Here is a 17,984-nt window from a genome sequence, read left to right as displayed (position 1 = left end):
ATTTCACTAGGAGGGTGGTGAAGCGCTGGAATGGGTTACCTAGGGAGGCGGTGGAATCTCCATCCTTAGAGGTTTTTAAGGCCCGGCTTGAAAATGTCTTGTCTGGGATAATTTAGTTGGTGTTGGTCCTGCTTTGAGCAGGGGATTGGACTAGATAACCTCCTGAGGTCTCTTCCAACCCTAATATTCTATTATTCTATTCTCTCTGTTTTCAGCTTTTCATAGAGCAGCCTCCCCTCCCTTAGTAATAATCAGAACCCTCTAGAGACTACACATAAAGATCCTCCCTCTCTATTCTCCCCTCTGGTGGCACTGGGGGGAATATGGCTAGATTGCTTCCCTCCTTCCTCAGCAGAGAGAAATCTCCAGAGCCAATGAGCCAGAGTCCCAGTGAAATATGCCCCCTGCTGCTATTTACAGCCCTGAACCAGAATTATTTTAGCAAGGGATGGATTTTTCTGCTAAAGCTGCAGTCAAGAAATTGCAGAACAAAACTGAGCCTGACAGTACGGAACCATTCTCCTATGATATGATATGGGCAGGATGGGGCCAAAAAGGGAAAATCCAATCTGTAAGGCCTTGTCTACATGGGATAGTTATTATAGTAGAACTTTAGTATTTTTGGCATAAACTGCCTTGAGTTCAGAAATAAGAGTTCTTTTTGATTTATCCAGTATCTTTTCCCACTTTAATTAATCCTCTTTGGAATTGGCATTACTCTATTCCACAATGAGTTCTAGTGGTATAAGGTTCATGTACATATGTCTCTATTTTGGATTAACTACACCACTTCTGGCAGTCCTCCCACTGCTATCCCACATGGCAATGCTTCACACCCATGTGAGTCTGCATGTTGAACTTTGTGCCCACTACTGGTCCAAGATGATCTGCACCAGAGGACATCTCCCCATTTAAATGCTGGCTCATAGCCATGTGCACCCCTGTATGAGTCCTACTTGTGAAGAGTTCACATAGGCAGTCACATACCCATTATAACAACTATTTCCCCTGCTTCTGTGTAGTCCCATCTGGTGGTCCTGGATTGCCTTGCCTTCTGGGGAGAGAAGCACACAGAATCATAGAATATCAGGGTTGGAAGGGACCTCAGGAGGTCATCTAGTCCAACCACCTGCTCAAAAGCAGGACCCATCCCCAATTAAATCATCCCAGCCAGGGCTTTGTCAAGCCTGACCTTAAAAACTTCTAAGGAAGGAGATTCCACCACCTCCCTAGGCAACGCATTCCAGTGTTTCACCACCCTCCTAGTGAAAAAGTTTTTCCTAATATCCAACCTAAACCTCCCCCACTGCAACTTGAGACCATTACTCCTTGTCCTGTCCTCTTCCACCACTGAGAATAGTCTAGAACCGTCCTCTCTGGAACCACCTCTCAGGTAGTTGAAAGCAGCTATCAAATCCCCCCTCATTCTTCTCTTCCGCAGACTAAACAATCCCAGTTCCCTCAGCCTCTCCTCATAAGACATGTGCTCCAGACCCCTAATCATTTTTGTTGCCCTTTGCTGGACTCTCTCCAATTTCTCCACAACCTTCTTGTAGTGTGGGGCCCAAAACTGGACACAGTACTCCAGATGAGGCCTCACCAATGTCGAATAGAGGGGGACGATCACGTCCCTCGATCTGCTCGCTATGCCCCTACTTATACATCCCAAAATGCCATTGGCCTTCTTGGCAACAAGGGCACACTGCTGACTCATATCCAGCTTCTCGTCCACTGTCACCCCTAGGTCCTTTTCCGCAGAACTGCTGCCTAGCCATTCGGTCCCTAGTCTGTAGCTGTGCATTGGGTTCTTCCGTCCTAAGTGCAGGACCCTGCACTTATCCTTATTGAACCTCATCAGATTTCTTTTGGCCCAATCCTCCAATTTGTCTAGGTCCCTCTGTATCCTATCCCTACCCTCCAGCGTATCGACCACTCCTCCCAGTTTAGTATCATCCGCAAATTTGCTGAGAGTGCAATCCACACCATCCTCCAGATCATTTATGAAGATATTGAACAAAACCGGCCCCAGGACCGACCCCTGGGGCACTCCACTTGACACCGGCTGCCAACTAGACATGGAGCCATTGATCACTACCCGTTGAGCCCGACAATCTAGCCAGCTTTCTACCCACCTTATAGTGCATTCATCCAGCCCATACTACTTTAACTTGCTGACAAGAATACTGTGGGAGACCGTGTCAAAAGGTTTGCTAAAGTCAAGATACAATACATCCACTGCTTTCCCTTCATCCACAAAACCAGTAATCTCATCATAGAAGGCGATTAGATTAGTCAGGCATGACCTTCCCTTGGTGAATCCATGCTGACTGTTCCTGATCACTTTCCTCTCATGTAAGTGCTTCAGGATTGATTCTTTGAGGACCTGCTGCATGATTTTTCTGGGGACTGAAGTGAGGCTCACTGGCCTGTAGTTCCCAGGATCCTCCTTCTTCCCTTTTTTAAAGATGGGCACTACATTAGCCTTTTTCCAGTCATTCGGGACCTCCCCTGATCGCCATGAGTTTTCAAAGATAATGGCCAATGGCTCTGCAATCACATCCGCCAACTCCTTTAGCACTCTCGGATGCAGCGCATCCAGCCCCATGGACTTGTGCTTGTCCAGTTTTTCTAAATAGTCCCAAACCACTTCTTTCTCCACAGAGGGCTGGTCACCTCCTCCCCGTGCTGTGCTGCCCAGTGCAGTAGTCTGGGAGCTGACCTTGTTCGTGAAGACAGAGGCAAAAAAGCATTGAGTACATTAGCTTTTTCCACATCCTCTGTCACCAGGTTGCCTCCCCCATTCAGTAAGGGGCCCACACTTTCTCTGACTTTCTTCTTGTTGCTAACATACCTGAAGAAATCCTTCTTGTTACTCTTAACATCTCTTGCTAGCTGCAACTCCAGGTGTGATTTGGCCTTCCTGATTTCACTCCTGCATGCCCGAACAATATCTTTATACTCTTCCCTGGTCATTTGTCCAATCTTCAACTTCTTGTAAGCTTCTTTTTTGTGTTTAAGATCAGCAAAGATTTCACTGTTAAGCCAAGCTGGTCGCCTGCCATATTTACTATTCTTTCTACACATCTGGATGGTTTGTCCCCATCACTTCAGTAAAGATTCTTTAAAATACAGCCAGCTCTCCTGGACTCCTTTCCCCCTATTGTTGTTCTCCCAGGGGATCCTGCCCATCAGTTCCCTGAGGTTGTCAAAGTCTGCTTTTCTGAAGTCCAGGGTCCGTATTCTGCTGCTCTCCTTTCTTCCCTGTGTCAGGATCCTGAACTCGACCATCTCATAGAATCATAGAATATCAGAGTTGGAAGGGACCTCAGGAGGTCATCTAGTCCAACCCCCTGCTCAAAGCAGGACCAGTCCCCAGTGTTTGCCCCAGATCCCTAAATGGCCCCCTCAAGGATTGAACTCACAACCCTGGGTTTAGCAGGCCAATGCTCAAACCACTGAGCTATCCCTCCCCCCCCCCCCATGGTCACTGCCTCCCAGGTTCCCATCCACTTTAGCTTCCCCTACTAATTCTTCCCGGTTTTTGAGCAGCAGGTCAAGAAGAGCTTTGCCCCCAGTTGGTTCCTCCAGCACTTGCACCAGGAAATTGTCCCCTACACTTTCCAAAAACTTCCTGGATTGTCTGTACATTGCTGTATTGCTCTCCCAGTAGATATCAGGGTGATTGAAGTCTCCCATGAGAACCAGGGCCTGCGATCTAGTAACTTCTGTGAGTTGCCAGAAGAAAGCTCATCCACCTCATCCCCCTGGTCTGGTGGTCTATAGCAAACTCCCACCATGACATCACCCTTGTTGCTCATACTTCTAAACTTAATCCAGAGACTCTCAGGCTTTTCTGCAGTTTCATACCGGAGCTCTGAGCAGTCATACCTCTCTCCTACATACAATGCAACTCCCCCACCTTTTCTGCCCTGCCTGTCCTTCCTGAACAGTTTATATCCATCCATGACACTACTCCAGTCATGTGAGTTATCCCACCAAGTATCTGTTATTCCAATCACATCATAATTCCTTGACTGTGCCAGGACTTCTAGTTCTCCCTTCTTGTTTCCCAGGCTTCTTGCATTTGTGTATAGGCACTTGAGATAACTCGCTGATCATCCCGCTTTCTCAGTATGAGGCAGGAGCCCTCCCTTCTCGCGCTGTCCTGCTTGTGCTTCCTCCCAGTATCCCACCTGCCCACTTACCTCAGGGCTTTGGTCTCCTTCCCCCAATTAACCTAGTTTAAAGCCTGTCCATGTGAATACGTGTCAGCAGAATGCCAGGATCTGTGCGCGCCTGGCAGAGCACATGCAGGAGAAGGGTCATTCCTAAGACATGGCTCAATGTTGCACCAAAGAAATCTCCAGCCAAGCCCGCTGACAGCAATTCTGGGCCCCAAGGCAGCACAGTCAATGGGCTCCCACGCACGCACAAGCTGCGCCCGCATGGACATGATCCGTCTGACATTTGTGCGGTGCTGGTGCCCAGCAAGCTGCTGGCTGTGCTGCTGGGCATGCTCTTCCAGCACAGCCAGGGCTTCCACATGCCCGCCCAGTAGGATTGGCAACTGTCTAATTGCGCAAACCCAAAGACCCTTGCCCCGCCCCTTCTCCAAGGCCCCAGCTCCCACTCACTCCATCCCCCCTCTCCGTCGCTCGCTCTCCCCCACCAGGGGCAGGGGGTTGGAGTGTGTGGGGGGGTGCAGGCTCTGGGAGGGAATTTGGGTGCAGGAGGGGGTGTGGGTGCGGGCTCTAGGTGGGGGCAGGGGTTTGGGGTGCAGGAGGGGGTCATCATTTACCTTGGGCAGCTCCCGAAAGCAACCAGCACATCCCCTCTGGCATCAGCTCCTAGGCACGGGGCCCTGGGGGTCTCTGTGCGCTGCTGCCCATAAGCATTGCCCCCGCAGCTCCCATTGGCTGCCATTCCCGGCCAATGAGAGCTGGGAAGTCAGAGCTTGGGGCGGGGCAGCGTGCAGAGACCCCCTCCCCAGGGGCCACAGCGACGTGCCAGCGGCTTCCTAGAGCAGTGCGGAGTGAGGGCGGGCAGGAAGTCTGCCTTAGCCCTGCTGCGCTGCTGGCGGTGGCAAGGGGCTCCTGGGCCCCTGGACATTTGCGTCCTTTGCTCCACCCCCATCGGCGGGCCTGTCTCCACCAGTGCTACAAGAACACAAAGGACAAGAATTCAGGATACTGGGACCCCCTTTCACTCTCTCAGATGGCAGGCCCTGCCCATTCCACTCCTTCCACCTAGACAAGAAGAACAGTTTCCACCTACACCTTTTTGTGAGCCCACCAGCATAGCCATGTGTGCACTCATCACTTTGGGTATGTTCTGCCACATGTCCATAGGTTTGAAATTTGTCCTGTGTTGTGTTAAATGGATATTTTTTTTTAATCATGTACAACTCAGCTGAAAAATTTCACTGAGGTACAGCTCCCCTCATAAAATCAATTAATAAAATCTTCACAGAGTCACTGAATTCTTTTCCTTAGTTAAAGCACATTCATTTTCTACTACTACACTCTGCCATCAAAGTAGGAGCACAACATATCCCTGACCCCGTGTCTCTTACTACTTGGGTCACCTTGTAAAGGCCCATTTCTGGATCTTATGAACAGCCAGACAAGTCCCTCCACCTCTACTTCCCAGTCATCTGCTCTCACAGATGTTGTGAGGAACACACCAAGCACTTATCACAAGATAAAGGCATTGCTCAACAGTCTCTAGCTTTGTCAGCAGGTTTCTCCTCCTTCCCTTCAGTCTTCCAAATTACAACTCCACTACACTTCTGCAGCTACTCAGGGTATAGCTATATAGCACCTTTCTCATGTCCAAGTATACAGAACAATGGTTTATTAACAGGGATGCAGAGGGTAAGCTAAATATATTGGATGACAGGTAATTTTCAAAGTAAAATTACTAAATAATTATCAAAATTCATAATTGGGAGAAAATTAATGTAATCATAAATTACTTGCTTCTCATATGTTGAGTTCAGGAAAATCAGACCAAAAAATGGAATTATTTATTATGATTATTAATCAGACTGTGCTCAGAAAGTAACCACATAAATATTTACCAAGGATTCTTTTTTCTATACACTAAGGGATGTCCCAAAATAAACAATTGAAATTGACTTTAAATAAAGAAACACTTATTTAAGTAAGCAAAAATAAGAGAAGGAACCAACAAGCAATTGAATGAACAAAGATTATGTGAATGAGATTCATCAGATTAAAAAAAAAGTAAATAAATTGGCTGATAAAATGTAGTAACTGTTAAAACAACCTCTTAACTAAACTTGAAATTCTAAAACAAAGGAAATTAAAACAAATTCGGTTAACTATATAGGATGGACTAGTGTTACAAAACTGAGTATAAAACTGAAACATCTATGGGCATTTAACTCAATGATATTCACTTAATTAAAGTGAACTAGTAGCTAAGCATTAACAACAGAATTCAACAAGTAGACAGAAATATCAGAAAACCGAATATTAACTCAATGACATAACTAGATTAAAACTAATTAATTTGATATTAAATCTTTTAAATTAATTAAAAACATATTTGGACAAAACTAGATAAATTGGATAGGACATCAAATTGAATATAGTGTAAATTTAACAAAAGCTAGAAAAACAATGACTCTTTACTTCTGTATTAAGAAAGTAACTTTGTGAAGCTAAGGATCATTCTGAAGGCAAATTCAAATGTATATAATTATTATAGCTCAAAATTCAGCATTGTTTAGATACGTTTCTAGCTAGAAATGGCTGCAATGAAACATACAAAAGCTGGGGGTACAAGAATCACAGGACTGGAAGGGACCTCGAGAGGTCATCTAGTCCAGTCCCTTGCAACAGTGTAAAACAGAGGGGATTAACTCAGATTTTATGGAATTAGTAGGCAATTTTATAAGTATGAAAGATCAGAAAGCAATTTGAGTAACCAAAGTTTTCAAATTAAAGTTAATCAAGCAGGTTTAGGGACTGTTCTTAGAAAGTTGATAAGCAGATAGTGTACTGCAGGGGGAGATTTTGGTGTTTGAGTTAATAGGTAGAGGAGAGAGAGATTGTTCAAGATAATTCCACAGAAAAACACTAACATTCATATATAGAAAGAGAACTATCATAAAGTACCCTGCTTTGGGTATTTAAAGTAGACAAAGAAAATAGGAATTAGTTAAATTCATAAACCAAGATTGGAATGAGACTACTGTGTAGTGTGAGGTATTAACACATTATATTATTCTGTAGTTAAAAATACACAGCACAACTGAAATTAGCATAAAAGTATTCTGAAGTATAGAACACACACAAATAAAGATCGTAGTGAGATTTTGAAGTTAGAAGACAGCTTTCCTCACTCACACATACAGAGTAATGATACAAGAGTGAGAGATCAAAGGACTTGCAAGTAATTGTCACTCACACTTGTAAAAAACAGAACAGTCACAGGGGTTAAGTGTAAAATACAGGACAGAGTAGAACAGTGAACAACAAAGTTACAAGTTCTCAGTAGCAGTTACAGTTAGGAACTGAGCTGAAAGAGAACAAAAAGTAATCAAACAATGAATTTCCATAAAAATATGAAAAGGAGAACTTGTGGCACCTTAAAGACTAACCAATTTTATTTGAGCATAAGCTTTCGTGAGCTACAGCTCACTTCATCCAATGAAGTGCGCTGTAGCTCACGAAAGCTTATGCTCAAATAAATTGGTTAGTCTCTAAGGTGCCACAAGTACTCCTTTTCTTTTTGCGAATACAGACTAACACGGCTGTTACTCTGAAACCTGTCATAAAAATATAACAACACAATAAGAACAGCTGAACTTTAGTTATGTTCTCATCAAACCAAAAAGATTTGAAGGGTAGCTCTATTAAGCAGTAAACTAAGTGAAGTGACATCAACATTACAGACGCAAGGTGTGAAGAATAACTCTGGCAGCTACAGTGGAAAGCATGCGGTTTAATCAGCACCAGCTCAGTTTTAGTCTATGCCTACACTATGGACCTTACAGCAGCACAGCTGTACCACAGCAGCTGCGCCGCTGCAATGTCTCCTGTATAGACAGTCAATGCCGGCGGGGGAGAGCTTTCCCACCAGCATAATTAAATCACCCCCAATGAGCGGCGGTAGCTACGTCAGCGGGAGACCGTCTCCACCGACATAGTGCTGTCCACACTGGTGCTTCTGTCAGTGAGACTTATGTTGGTCAGGGGTGTGTTTTTTTCCCACACCCCTGAGCCACACAATTTTTGCTGACAAAAGTGCTAGTGTAGACAAAGCCTCAGTTACAATGTTGTCATTTTCAAATTCTATTAGCCCAGTTATGCTCTTCAGAGTATTTCCCCCAATCTTAAACTGCTTTAAGGCTCGATTTTTTAAATCACTATTGCTAGTGAAATTCTTTTTTCTTTTGCACCATTTGAAATTAGGAAATATTTTATAGTTGGAAGTAAGTTGTTAGGTTTATATGAGTTTGGTATTTTCCAATTAAGAGCGCCTAAGAGCCCAAGAGTCTGGTTTAATGGAAAAGAACTCAACTCCAATGGGTTCAGTGTTCTAGGAAAACAATAATTATTCTCTCCAAGGTCAAATTCTGACTTCCTTTAAAGCACAGAAATTCCCTATAGAATTTTAGCAATAAGAATTGAAATCTTTCTGCACTTTTAAGTAGGTAGAATTTCTCACCCTTCGTTCCATTGTTCAGTGTGCAGTCTTCTTCATGGTGGAAGTTAGGATAACGTCAATGTAAGGAGTCATTAGAGCAAAGGATCTGGAGACAAGGTTACCACCTGACAGGTAGGTGATCTCACCACAAGACTATTGAGTTAGTCTCACTTTCTTTCTCTGGCCCAATGACTAAGTATTTATATACAGTGGAACTGTTTTACTGGGATAGACCGAGTGAGTCCCACAGCCAGACTTGCTCTGTGGCTAGGGTACTACTCTGAGAGTGGGCAGATCCATGTTCAAATTCTTTTACCTCATCAGGTGGAGGGGGGACTTGAACTAAGGGTCTTCCACATCTGTGCTAAAGGTTACAAAGAATGTTGTCTTTCTCCTCCTCAATCCCCCGTTGTTTTGTGCTGAGTTACATGGCCTCAGAACATGCCCCATCATGAATTGCAAGACCAGGGAGGCGCCTATCTCTGTGAGAGGGATGGGGCTTAGACCACACCACTTTCATTGGCATGTCCCATTGGCTAGCTTTGGTGGCTCCCCACCTGCTGGCCTTTGTGAATCACAATCTAAAATGCCTATATCACCCCATTCATTTTCTATGGAGCCTAGCCTGCTAACTCAGGCTTTGTGGATCCCAGTGTGGTATCTGTGATTTTCTAGGTACCTAAAAGTTAGGTATTGCAATCCTCAAGTGTCACAGCACCTCAGTCCCTTGGAGCATCGAGGTCTAAAACACTATCAAGTATAAATTAGAAGTCACATTCTATAAAATGAAGCTGGTTCTAGGTCAGGGGGAGTCAATAGGTCAACCATATGCCAAATCCAGGCCACCAGACACTTTTGAATGGGCCCCAAAAATCTTTTTGTTATTGTTGTTTTTTATTATTATTATTTGCTCTGAAGCCTGAACCTTGACTATACTTTGACCAAGAAATCTGGACCTTGATAAAAATAATTGATACCCCTGTGAGAACATCAAAAGTAAAACTGGGAGATGAAGGAGGATGTTCACAGTTTCTTGAGAAGTCATAAATCAAATGCAGTTACAATGTGCAAATCTTATCTAAGCCTCTTGCTCTGCATGGCTCTGTCCCAGGAAGATGATTTCATTTTCTGCTTTAATAAACATTTCATGTCCTAGTTACATAGCCACTACAGCCTGGCCTGACTCTTTAAAATTCATGGGAATCAGAAAAGGTCCTTCACTTGGCCCAATCCTAGCCAGGACATTTCTAGGGTGTGTGTCCTATGTGGATTCTCTTATGTGTACTGAGGTTTGAGCTGTGCCGGAAGTCTTTCCCACAGTCAGTGCACTTATAGGGTTTCTCACCACTGTGGAGTCTCTTATGTGACAGAAGGTGTGAGCTGCTTCTAAAGCTTTTCCCACACTCATTGCATGTGTAAGGTCTCTCACCTGTGTGGGATCTCTGGTGATTAGAAAGGGCTGAGTTGTTATAGAAACTTTTCCCACAGTGAAGACACTTGTAGGGTCTCTCTCCACTGTGGATTCTTTGATGTTCAGAAAGGGCTGAGCTTGCACGGAAGCTTTTCCCACATTCGGAGCACTTAAAGGGTTTCTCCCCTGTGTGGATCCTCTGGTGAGTAGTAAGGGTTGACCTGCGAGTGAAGCTTTTCCCACATTCAGGGCAGTTATATGGTTTCTCTCCTGTGTGGGTTGTATGATGTGATCGAAGATGTGAGAGGCAACTAAAGGTTTTCCCACACTCATTGCATTTATAGGGTCTCTCCCCTGTGTGGGTTCTCTGATGATCATTGAGTTCTACACTGTAACTGAAGCTTTTCCCACAGTCAGGGCAGCTATAGGGTTTCTCTCCTGTGTGAATTCTCTGATGCTTAATAAGGGATGAACTTTGACTGAAGCTTTTCCCACACTCATTGCATTGGTAGGGTCTCTCTCCTGTATGGGTTCTCTGATGTGATAGAAGGTTTGAGCTCTGAATGAAGCTTTTCCCGCAAGTAGGGCATTCATAGGGTTTCTCCCCTGTGTGGGTTCTCTGATGTGATAGAAGATTTGAGCTCACACGGAAGCTTTTCCCACACTCACTGCATTCATAAGGTTTCTCTCCTGTGTGGATTCTTTGATGCTGAATAAGGGTTGAGCTCCGACTGAAGCCTTTCCCACAGTCAGGGCAGTTATAGGTCTTCTTTCGTTCGTGGACTGTACGATGTGTAATTAGGGCTGAGCTCTGTTTGAATCTTTTCCCACAGTCCAGGCATGTGTAGGGTCTCTCTCCTGTATGGGTTCTCTGGTGTCTAGTAAGTTGTGATCTGCACCGGAAACTTTTCCTACAGTCACCGCATGTGTAGGGTGTCTTACCAATGGGGATTCTCTGTTGAACAGTGTCTTTGTTTTTCTTGATCCATATTTTCTGGTCAGAGGATTTACACTGTCTCTGCCCCGGCTGGTTTTCTTGCATGCAAAAGTCAGTGCAGGCCAGAGGGGCAGCATCTCCATGCTCAGGAATCTGGGAAGCCTCCCCTTCAGATCTTCCTGATGTCCTGTGTGGTTCCAATTGCTCAGGATGTTCCTGATTCTCCTCCTTGTTCTCATTCACCATCCTATCACCTGCTGAAACAAAGAGAATCCAGACACAAGTCATTCCCTGTGCCAGGGGGAAAGGGAACCTCAGAAAGAGGAACAGCAAAGGGCAGAACAAACCAAAGTAACTGCTGAGGAGATTGAAATATCAGCAGCTGAACCCTACCCACCTCCAAAACCTGCCCCAGAGGAGAGAGAGAGGAGGGGACCTATCCTTCAAATATAGATGAAGGCAGGGGCTGAAGGGTCAGACAGCCTTGATGAAAATGCCTAAGTGACATCTGCCATGAGGATTCAATAATTGGTTTCTGATTCCTCACCTGTGTAGGCATCTCTCAGAATCCCCCATTCCTGGAGACTGGGGACCCACAGTTTCTCCTCTCGTTCCAGCCAGGAGGTCACACTGGGTTTGGAAACTGGAAATCCTGCATCGGTGGGGGAAGGAAATAAGTGCTGATCTTGTTCATTAAGTGAGTGCTGTTACTACTTCCAGATCCAGGAGCTGAATAAGCAACCCAGAAAGGGTCCTTCCTCTCCCCACCCCCACACTACAAGAATTGAGCTATAAATCAGTCAGATCCCTTGACACGCTGGTCTAGACCAAGGGTTCATCCATTCTGCCTAGGGAATTGCCATAACATATTTCTCTAGGGAGATGAGCAGAATCATTTTGCTCTCTAGACATATGGGGTACAATCAAGTCTCCATCACTGCCAAATATACCACCCTCTTCCAACACACACAAGTCACTCCCTAACACAAGCCAGACGTGGAAGATACCTTGTGATCTTATTGGGCTGGGGATTATGTCTCATTATGTCTAAGGCTATGATTTTGTCATGGAGGTCGTGGAAGTCACGGAATCTATGACTTCCAGAGACCTCCATGACTTCAGCCCACGGTGGCTCGGAGCTGCGGAGTCCCCCAACTGCCCTTGGTGGCTCAGATCCAGGTGGCCACTGAGGGTGGGGGGAGATCCGAGCCGCCATGGGCGGTGAGGGAACCCCACAGTTCATGACCACCGTGGGCAGTGGGGGCCCCCCGCAGCTCTGAGCAATGAGTGGTGGGGGGACCCTGGAGCTCCAAGTGTCAGGAATGGTGGGTCCCCCAGAGCTGCCCAACCACCATGGGCGGTGGGGAACTCCAGAGCCCCAGCAGCGATGGGTGCTGGAGCCTTCTCCCTCCCCATTTTGTCATGGATATTTTTAGTAAAATCATGGACAGGTCTCCGGTTTCCATGAATTCTTCTTTATTGCCTGTAACTTTTACTAAAAATATCCATGACAAAATCAGAAACTTTTGTCATTTTTGTTGCTCTCCTCTGGACTCCCTTTAATTTGTCCACTTCTTTCTTAAAATGTGGCACCCAGGACTGGAAACAGTCCTCCGGCTGAGACTTCCCCAGTGCGGAGTTGATCAGGACAGTTACCTCCTGGGTCTTACATATGACACTCCTGTTGATACACCTCAGCATATTAGCCTTTTTCACAACTACATCACATTTTTGACTCATATTCAATTTGTGATCCACTATAACTCAGAGTTCCTTCTCAGCAGTAGTACTGTATCACAGTTCCCTAGTTCGCTTATGAGAAAGGTCATATAGAACGATTTCAAAAGCTTTACTAAAATTAAGATAAATCATGTCTAGTGCTTCCTCCAAGCCACTTGGCCAGTAACCCTGTCAAAGAAGGACATTAGGTTAGTTTGACATGTTTTTTTCTTGACAAATACATGTTGGCTATTATTTATTATCTCATTATCCTCTTGGTGCTTACAAATTGACTGTTTAATAATTTGGTTCAGAATCTTTCCAGGTATCAAAGTTAGGTTGACTCATCTATAATTCCCAAGGTCCTCTTTGTTCCCCTTTTAAAGATAGTTTGCCCTGCTCCAGTCCTCTAGGACCTCACTCTCCTCAATAAGTTCTGAAAGAAAACTGATCCTGCTTTCAAGATTGCTTCATCTAGTTGGTTAAGTACCAGGGGTGAATTTTGTCGGGCCCTGACAACTTGAATAAATCTAACAGAGTATTTTTTTAACCTGTTCTTTTCCTATTCTGGCTTGTGTGCCTTCCTTCTTAATAGTAGATGTGGTTAACATTTGGTCACAATTAACTTTTTTAGTTAAGACTAAAGCAAAATATGTTGCCTTTTATTAGCTCTCCTTCCCTGCCAAGTAGAGAACACTTTCCTTCATCTTTCTCTAGTTCCTAATGTATTTAAAGAACCTCTTATTGCCTTTTACATTCTTTGCTATGTGCAACACATTTGGTGCCCTAGCCTTTCCAGTCGTGTCCCTACATGCTCCTACTACCCTCTCATTTCCATCCTCCACAACCTCTCCAGGTACCCACTTTGGTGGGATTCCTTTTCAATTTTCAGGTTATTGAAAAATCTCCTGATGCAGCCATATTGGCCTCTTGACTATTTTTCCTACCTTTCTTCACATCAGGATAGTTTGCTGCTGTGCCTTGAATATTGTCTCTTTGAGAAAGTGTCAGCTCTCTTTCAGTCCTTTTTTGCTTAGATTTTCTTCCCATGGAACCATACCTACTAATTCTCTAAGTCTGCTTTTTGAAGTCCATTGTCCTTGTTCTGCTGATCTCAAGTCATATTTTCCCTAGATGCAAGATGCATCCCAACAAATTCAACTACCGCATCCCCATAATCTCCCAGGTGCCCAGTCAAGCAAATCTCTTAAATTTAGCACTTGAGTTCCATTGACTTTCATGAAATTAAGCACCTGCGTAGGTGCTTTGTGACTAGTGATGGTTTGCTGAATTGGGCCTTGAGACCAGCCACAGGACTGACTGGCTTTCCAACTAATGTACAAATCTGCAAACATATGTTTTTAGATGTATAGGCTAGACAGGAATATTATGAACATCTAGTCTGACGTCCTGTATCAAACACAGGCCAGAGAACCTCACCCAAAGATTGCTCCATCAATCCCATATCTTGTGGTTGAGTTAGACTATATTTATTAGAAAGAGACATCCAAATGATGAAGACTCCACCACACCCTTGGGTAATGTACTCCATTGACTATGACTGGCCTGAATTCACCCATCTTCAGCTTCTACTCATTGAATCACATTCTGACTTTGGCTGCTAGATTAAGGAACCTTCTCAGAAATTTTCTCTTCATGTAGGCACTTATGTCTTCAAAACACCTCTCAACCTTCTTCTGGATGAACTTAATAGACTGAGCTCCATAAGTCTCTCAAGTCTTGTCTATACGATGGCTTAAGTTGATGTAAATTACATTGCTTAGGGGTGTGAACCCCCCCCGCTGAGCAATGTAACTTACAATCGACCTAATGCAGTGTCTGTGCTCTCCTGCTGACATAAGTTCCGCCTCTCATTGACGAGAAGTAATTATGTCAATGGGAGAGCATCAATCGCAGTGGTGCTGATTTAGCACGGTAGTGAAGCAAAGCTTTTACTCAAAGGCAGATTTTCCAGACCTCAGCTCATTCTTGTGGGACCAGAGAGGTTAAAATTGAATTTCAAAGTGGCCTGACAACCCAGTTAGCAGGGGCTGGATGTCTAACTCCCTTGGGTATCTTTGAAAGTCACAGCCTCAGAGACTTACAAGAGCTTCAAGTGTGTAGTAGTGCATGAAACTGAACCTAGGTCTTCTGATTCCAAGTGCAGCGCCTGAAACACAAGACCCCTCCTCACTTTTTTCTACTCTAGTGATGTTCCACAAATAGTACTCCCAGATTTTAAATTACTTCATAAGCCCTCACTCAGTGCAGAGCTCAATGACTCTCACTGAGAGAAATCATAATTTCACAGAAATCAACCCCAGTGAGGGACAGACACCAGGAACAACAGCCTCCTTGCAAGAATTCAGCACACTGGCACAAGAAAGAAGCATTAGCAGAAACTGGCCACAGCCCCATAACACTGGTACATGCCCTTCCGGACTAGTAGAAGAGGGAAGAACACCTTGGTACCTCCTGCTAAAACAACTGGCTGAGGCAGAACGTAGGCAAGATGCAGATAAAGCTCATTTGAAAATCTGGCCACTTAGGCAAAGCTGAGACACTTGTCCAGCTCTGAGGTCACAAAGTGCTCAGAGGCCCAAGAGGACGGAAGTAACCCCAGAAACGGTGAAGAGAGAGTGAGTTTGTCTCGCTTGAAAACCTTGGTTATGGAAGGGTAGCACCATTGTTATATCCCTGACTCTGCTGTCCTGTGTGAGGGCATGTGGAGGGGACAGTCTCTCACACACAGGAGCTGGGGAGTATATAGACTGACCCCTTGAAGCATGGGCGGGGCGGGGGGGGGGGAAATCATTGAAGAACCCTGCACAGAAGACAACGCAGCTATTTTTCAGCCCTCCCGCCCCCAGCTTCTAATACCAGAGAGGACAGGAATCCTTACCTAGTGAGGTCACAGTCTCATAATTCTCCTGCATCACATCCCTGTAGAGGGCTCTCTGACCTGGGTCCAGCAGAGCCCATTCCTCCTTGGAGAAATACACAGCCACCTCCTCGAAGGTCACCAGCTCCACTGCAGCCATTTCCCTTCCCTGTCTCTCCATGGACTGGATGACCTGGAGCGAAATGTGGATGTTATTCTGCAACCTGTCAGGGCAAGAAGTGTGACTCGGAAGTTTCAGAAGGGATTTAGTCCATTTCAAACCCTGATTTCCCCCAGACTTTCTCTACCATTCTAGGGGAATGCTAAATTAGCGGCCTACATTTGGATTTAGGTGTCTAAATTGTGCTCCTGTATTTAAAGATCCCATCCTTCATCACTTTATTTATAGTACAGACCCATCTCCTCCTACCAGAACTAAACCCACAGAGATATTTTTAAATCCTCTCAGTCACAGAGATTAAGTGAAATCCAGGAGACCACTCAGAAGTTTGATATTAAACACGTGAGTGTTTGTGGAATGAGATCCTAAAATTTATAGAGTTTAAGGCCTGATAGGACCACTGGATCATCTAGTCTGACTTTCTGTATGTCAGAGACCATTAACTGTTACCCAGCTAACCCTGCATCTCCTCAAAGGCCTATGTTTGGCCAAAACATATTTTCTAAAAGTTATCCAGTGTTGATTTGAAGACATCAAGAAACAGAGAATCTACCACTTCTTTGGTAATTTGTTCCAGAGATTAATCACTTCCACTATTAAAATTTATGCCTAATTTCTAATCGGATTTATCTGGCTTCAGCGTCCAGATACCAGCTTATGCTAGCCCTTTATTACCACTATTTTCTGTCCCCGAAGGTACTCATACAATGTAATCAAGTCACCTCCCAGTCTTCCAATATATTTATTTTTCATGATAAACTAAACATATTGAGCTCTTGATGTTTCTCAATGTAAGGATTTTTCTCCCTCCCATGAATCACATTTGTGGCTGTTGCCTACATTCTCTAAAAAGTCTCTGGCAAAAGAGATTTTGCCAGACTAGAGAGAGAACTGTGTCTGACATAGGAATTCCTTCTTTGTCAATGTAAAATGTCTAGTCGAAATTCTTAAAGCGCTAGAACTGGTTAAAAGGAAACAATCCTTTTTGTAATGGTAAAATTGTAACTTGCTTTTGTTCCCATTCCCTTTTCATTAACAGGCTAATTGGCTTCTCATCAAACTTTCCAAAATAAATTCACAGAGGACAGAAACTGTAAAGATAAACATAGCAATTGCCAGACTACATGAGAGGCCAGATGCATCTAGTAACTGTGAGGATGTTATAAACAACTGAAGAGGCTCCTTGAGTCTGAAATTGTGTAGCCAACAGTAACTGTCAGTGTCACTCTGTGCTCCAGCTGTACAGATTCAAGGATCCACTTTGAAAGATTCCCCCTGACACTGTCCCCAGGGCAGAGCATCCCCCCAGAAGCGCGGAGACTAGGCAGAGGCAGGAACTGGCTTTTCCTCTCCCTGCGCCTCAGCTTGTCCAGGAAAAAAATCCCGTTGCCCCTGCCAGTCTCTGCCCCATCTCCCCTCCCCTCGGGCTGGGAGACTCGGTCCCTGGCCCTGCGCGGTCGCTCTGCCGGCGCTCAGGGGGGCAGAGCCGGGGAGGGGGGTGGGGGGGTCAGGGAGGGCAGCAGCTCTGGGACTCGCAGACCCCCGCCCCCCCGGGAGCAGAGCTGGGGCGAGGGGGGGCCGTTGGTGCAGAGTCACTTTCCTGCCTGGCCCCGGCCCTTCCCCCGGGTCTCTCCCCTCACCTGCAGGCTCCGGCTCAGGGGCTGGTATCGGCAGAGCCCGGGGCTGCCCAGGGACTGGTTCCAGCCCCCGCAGAAAGTCCCCGCGGCTGGGCCCGGAGGGGCGCTGGGGAAGGGCTCTCCCCGCACACACCCCGCTGGGCAGCGGCAGCAGCGGCTCCGCCCCGGCTCACAATGGAGGAGGTGAGGGAGGCTGCAGCAGCTGCAGCGTCTGACCCAGGAAGTTCAACCCTCATCTGCTGAGCAGCAGTAGCAGCTGCTGCCCTCCCCTCACTCTGCCTTTGCTACCGGCAGACTCTGCTTCCTGCAAAACAGACATAAAGGTGGGAGAAAGGGGCAAATTGGAGGGGTGGGATGTGGCCACTGTGTAGCGAGGGCAGAGGAAGGAGAGGGCCAGATATATAAAACCAAAGGCAGGGTGCTGGAGCTGGGGCTCAGGAAGTGGGACACGCTCTCAGCAGCACCCTGTATCTCCATATGGTTTGATGCGCAGTGCAGCCCCCTGCCCAGATAAGGCAGCTAGTCTCTGTCTGAGATGATGT

The 17,984-nt window shown here is 45.6% G+C and overlaps 1 protein-coding gene across 1 annotated transcript; it reads right to left on the bottom strand.

Annotated features, from left to right (window-relative positions):
- Positions 1-7,715: 7,715 nt before the first annotated feature.
- LOC140898217 (uncharacterized) lies at positions 7,716-17,602 on the bottom strand. The gene is made up of 4 exons (XM_073311739.2): positions 17,446-17,602; positions 15,646-15,817; positions 11,572-11,676; positions 7,716-11,281 (listed from the first exon to the last, which is right to left on the bottom strand). Exons 2-4 carry the CDS (start codon positions 15,803-15,805, stop codon positions 9,924-9,926), a joined length of 1,623 nt encoding a protein of 540 aa, XP_073167840.1. The 5' UTR covers positions 15,806-15,817; positions 17,446-17,602; the 3' UTR covers positions 7,716-9,923.
- Positions 17,603-17,984: the final 382 nt, after the last annotated feature.

This window comes from Lepidochelys kempii, chromosome 14 (assembly GCF_965140285.1).
Source record: "Lepidochelys kempii isolate rLepKem1 chromosome 14, rLepKem1.hap1, whole genome shotgun sequence".
NCBI lineage: Eukaryota > Metazoa > Chordata > Testudines > Cheloniidae > Lepidochelys > Lepidochelys kempii.
Note: the sequence above shows the minus strand (reverse complement) of the source record. Positions and strands in the feature narration are given on the sequence as shown.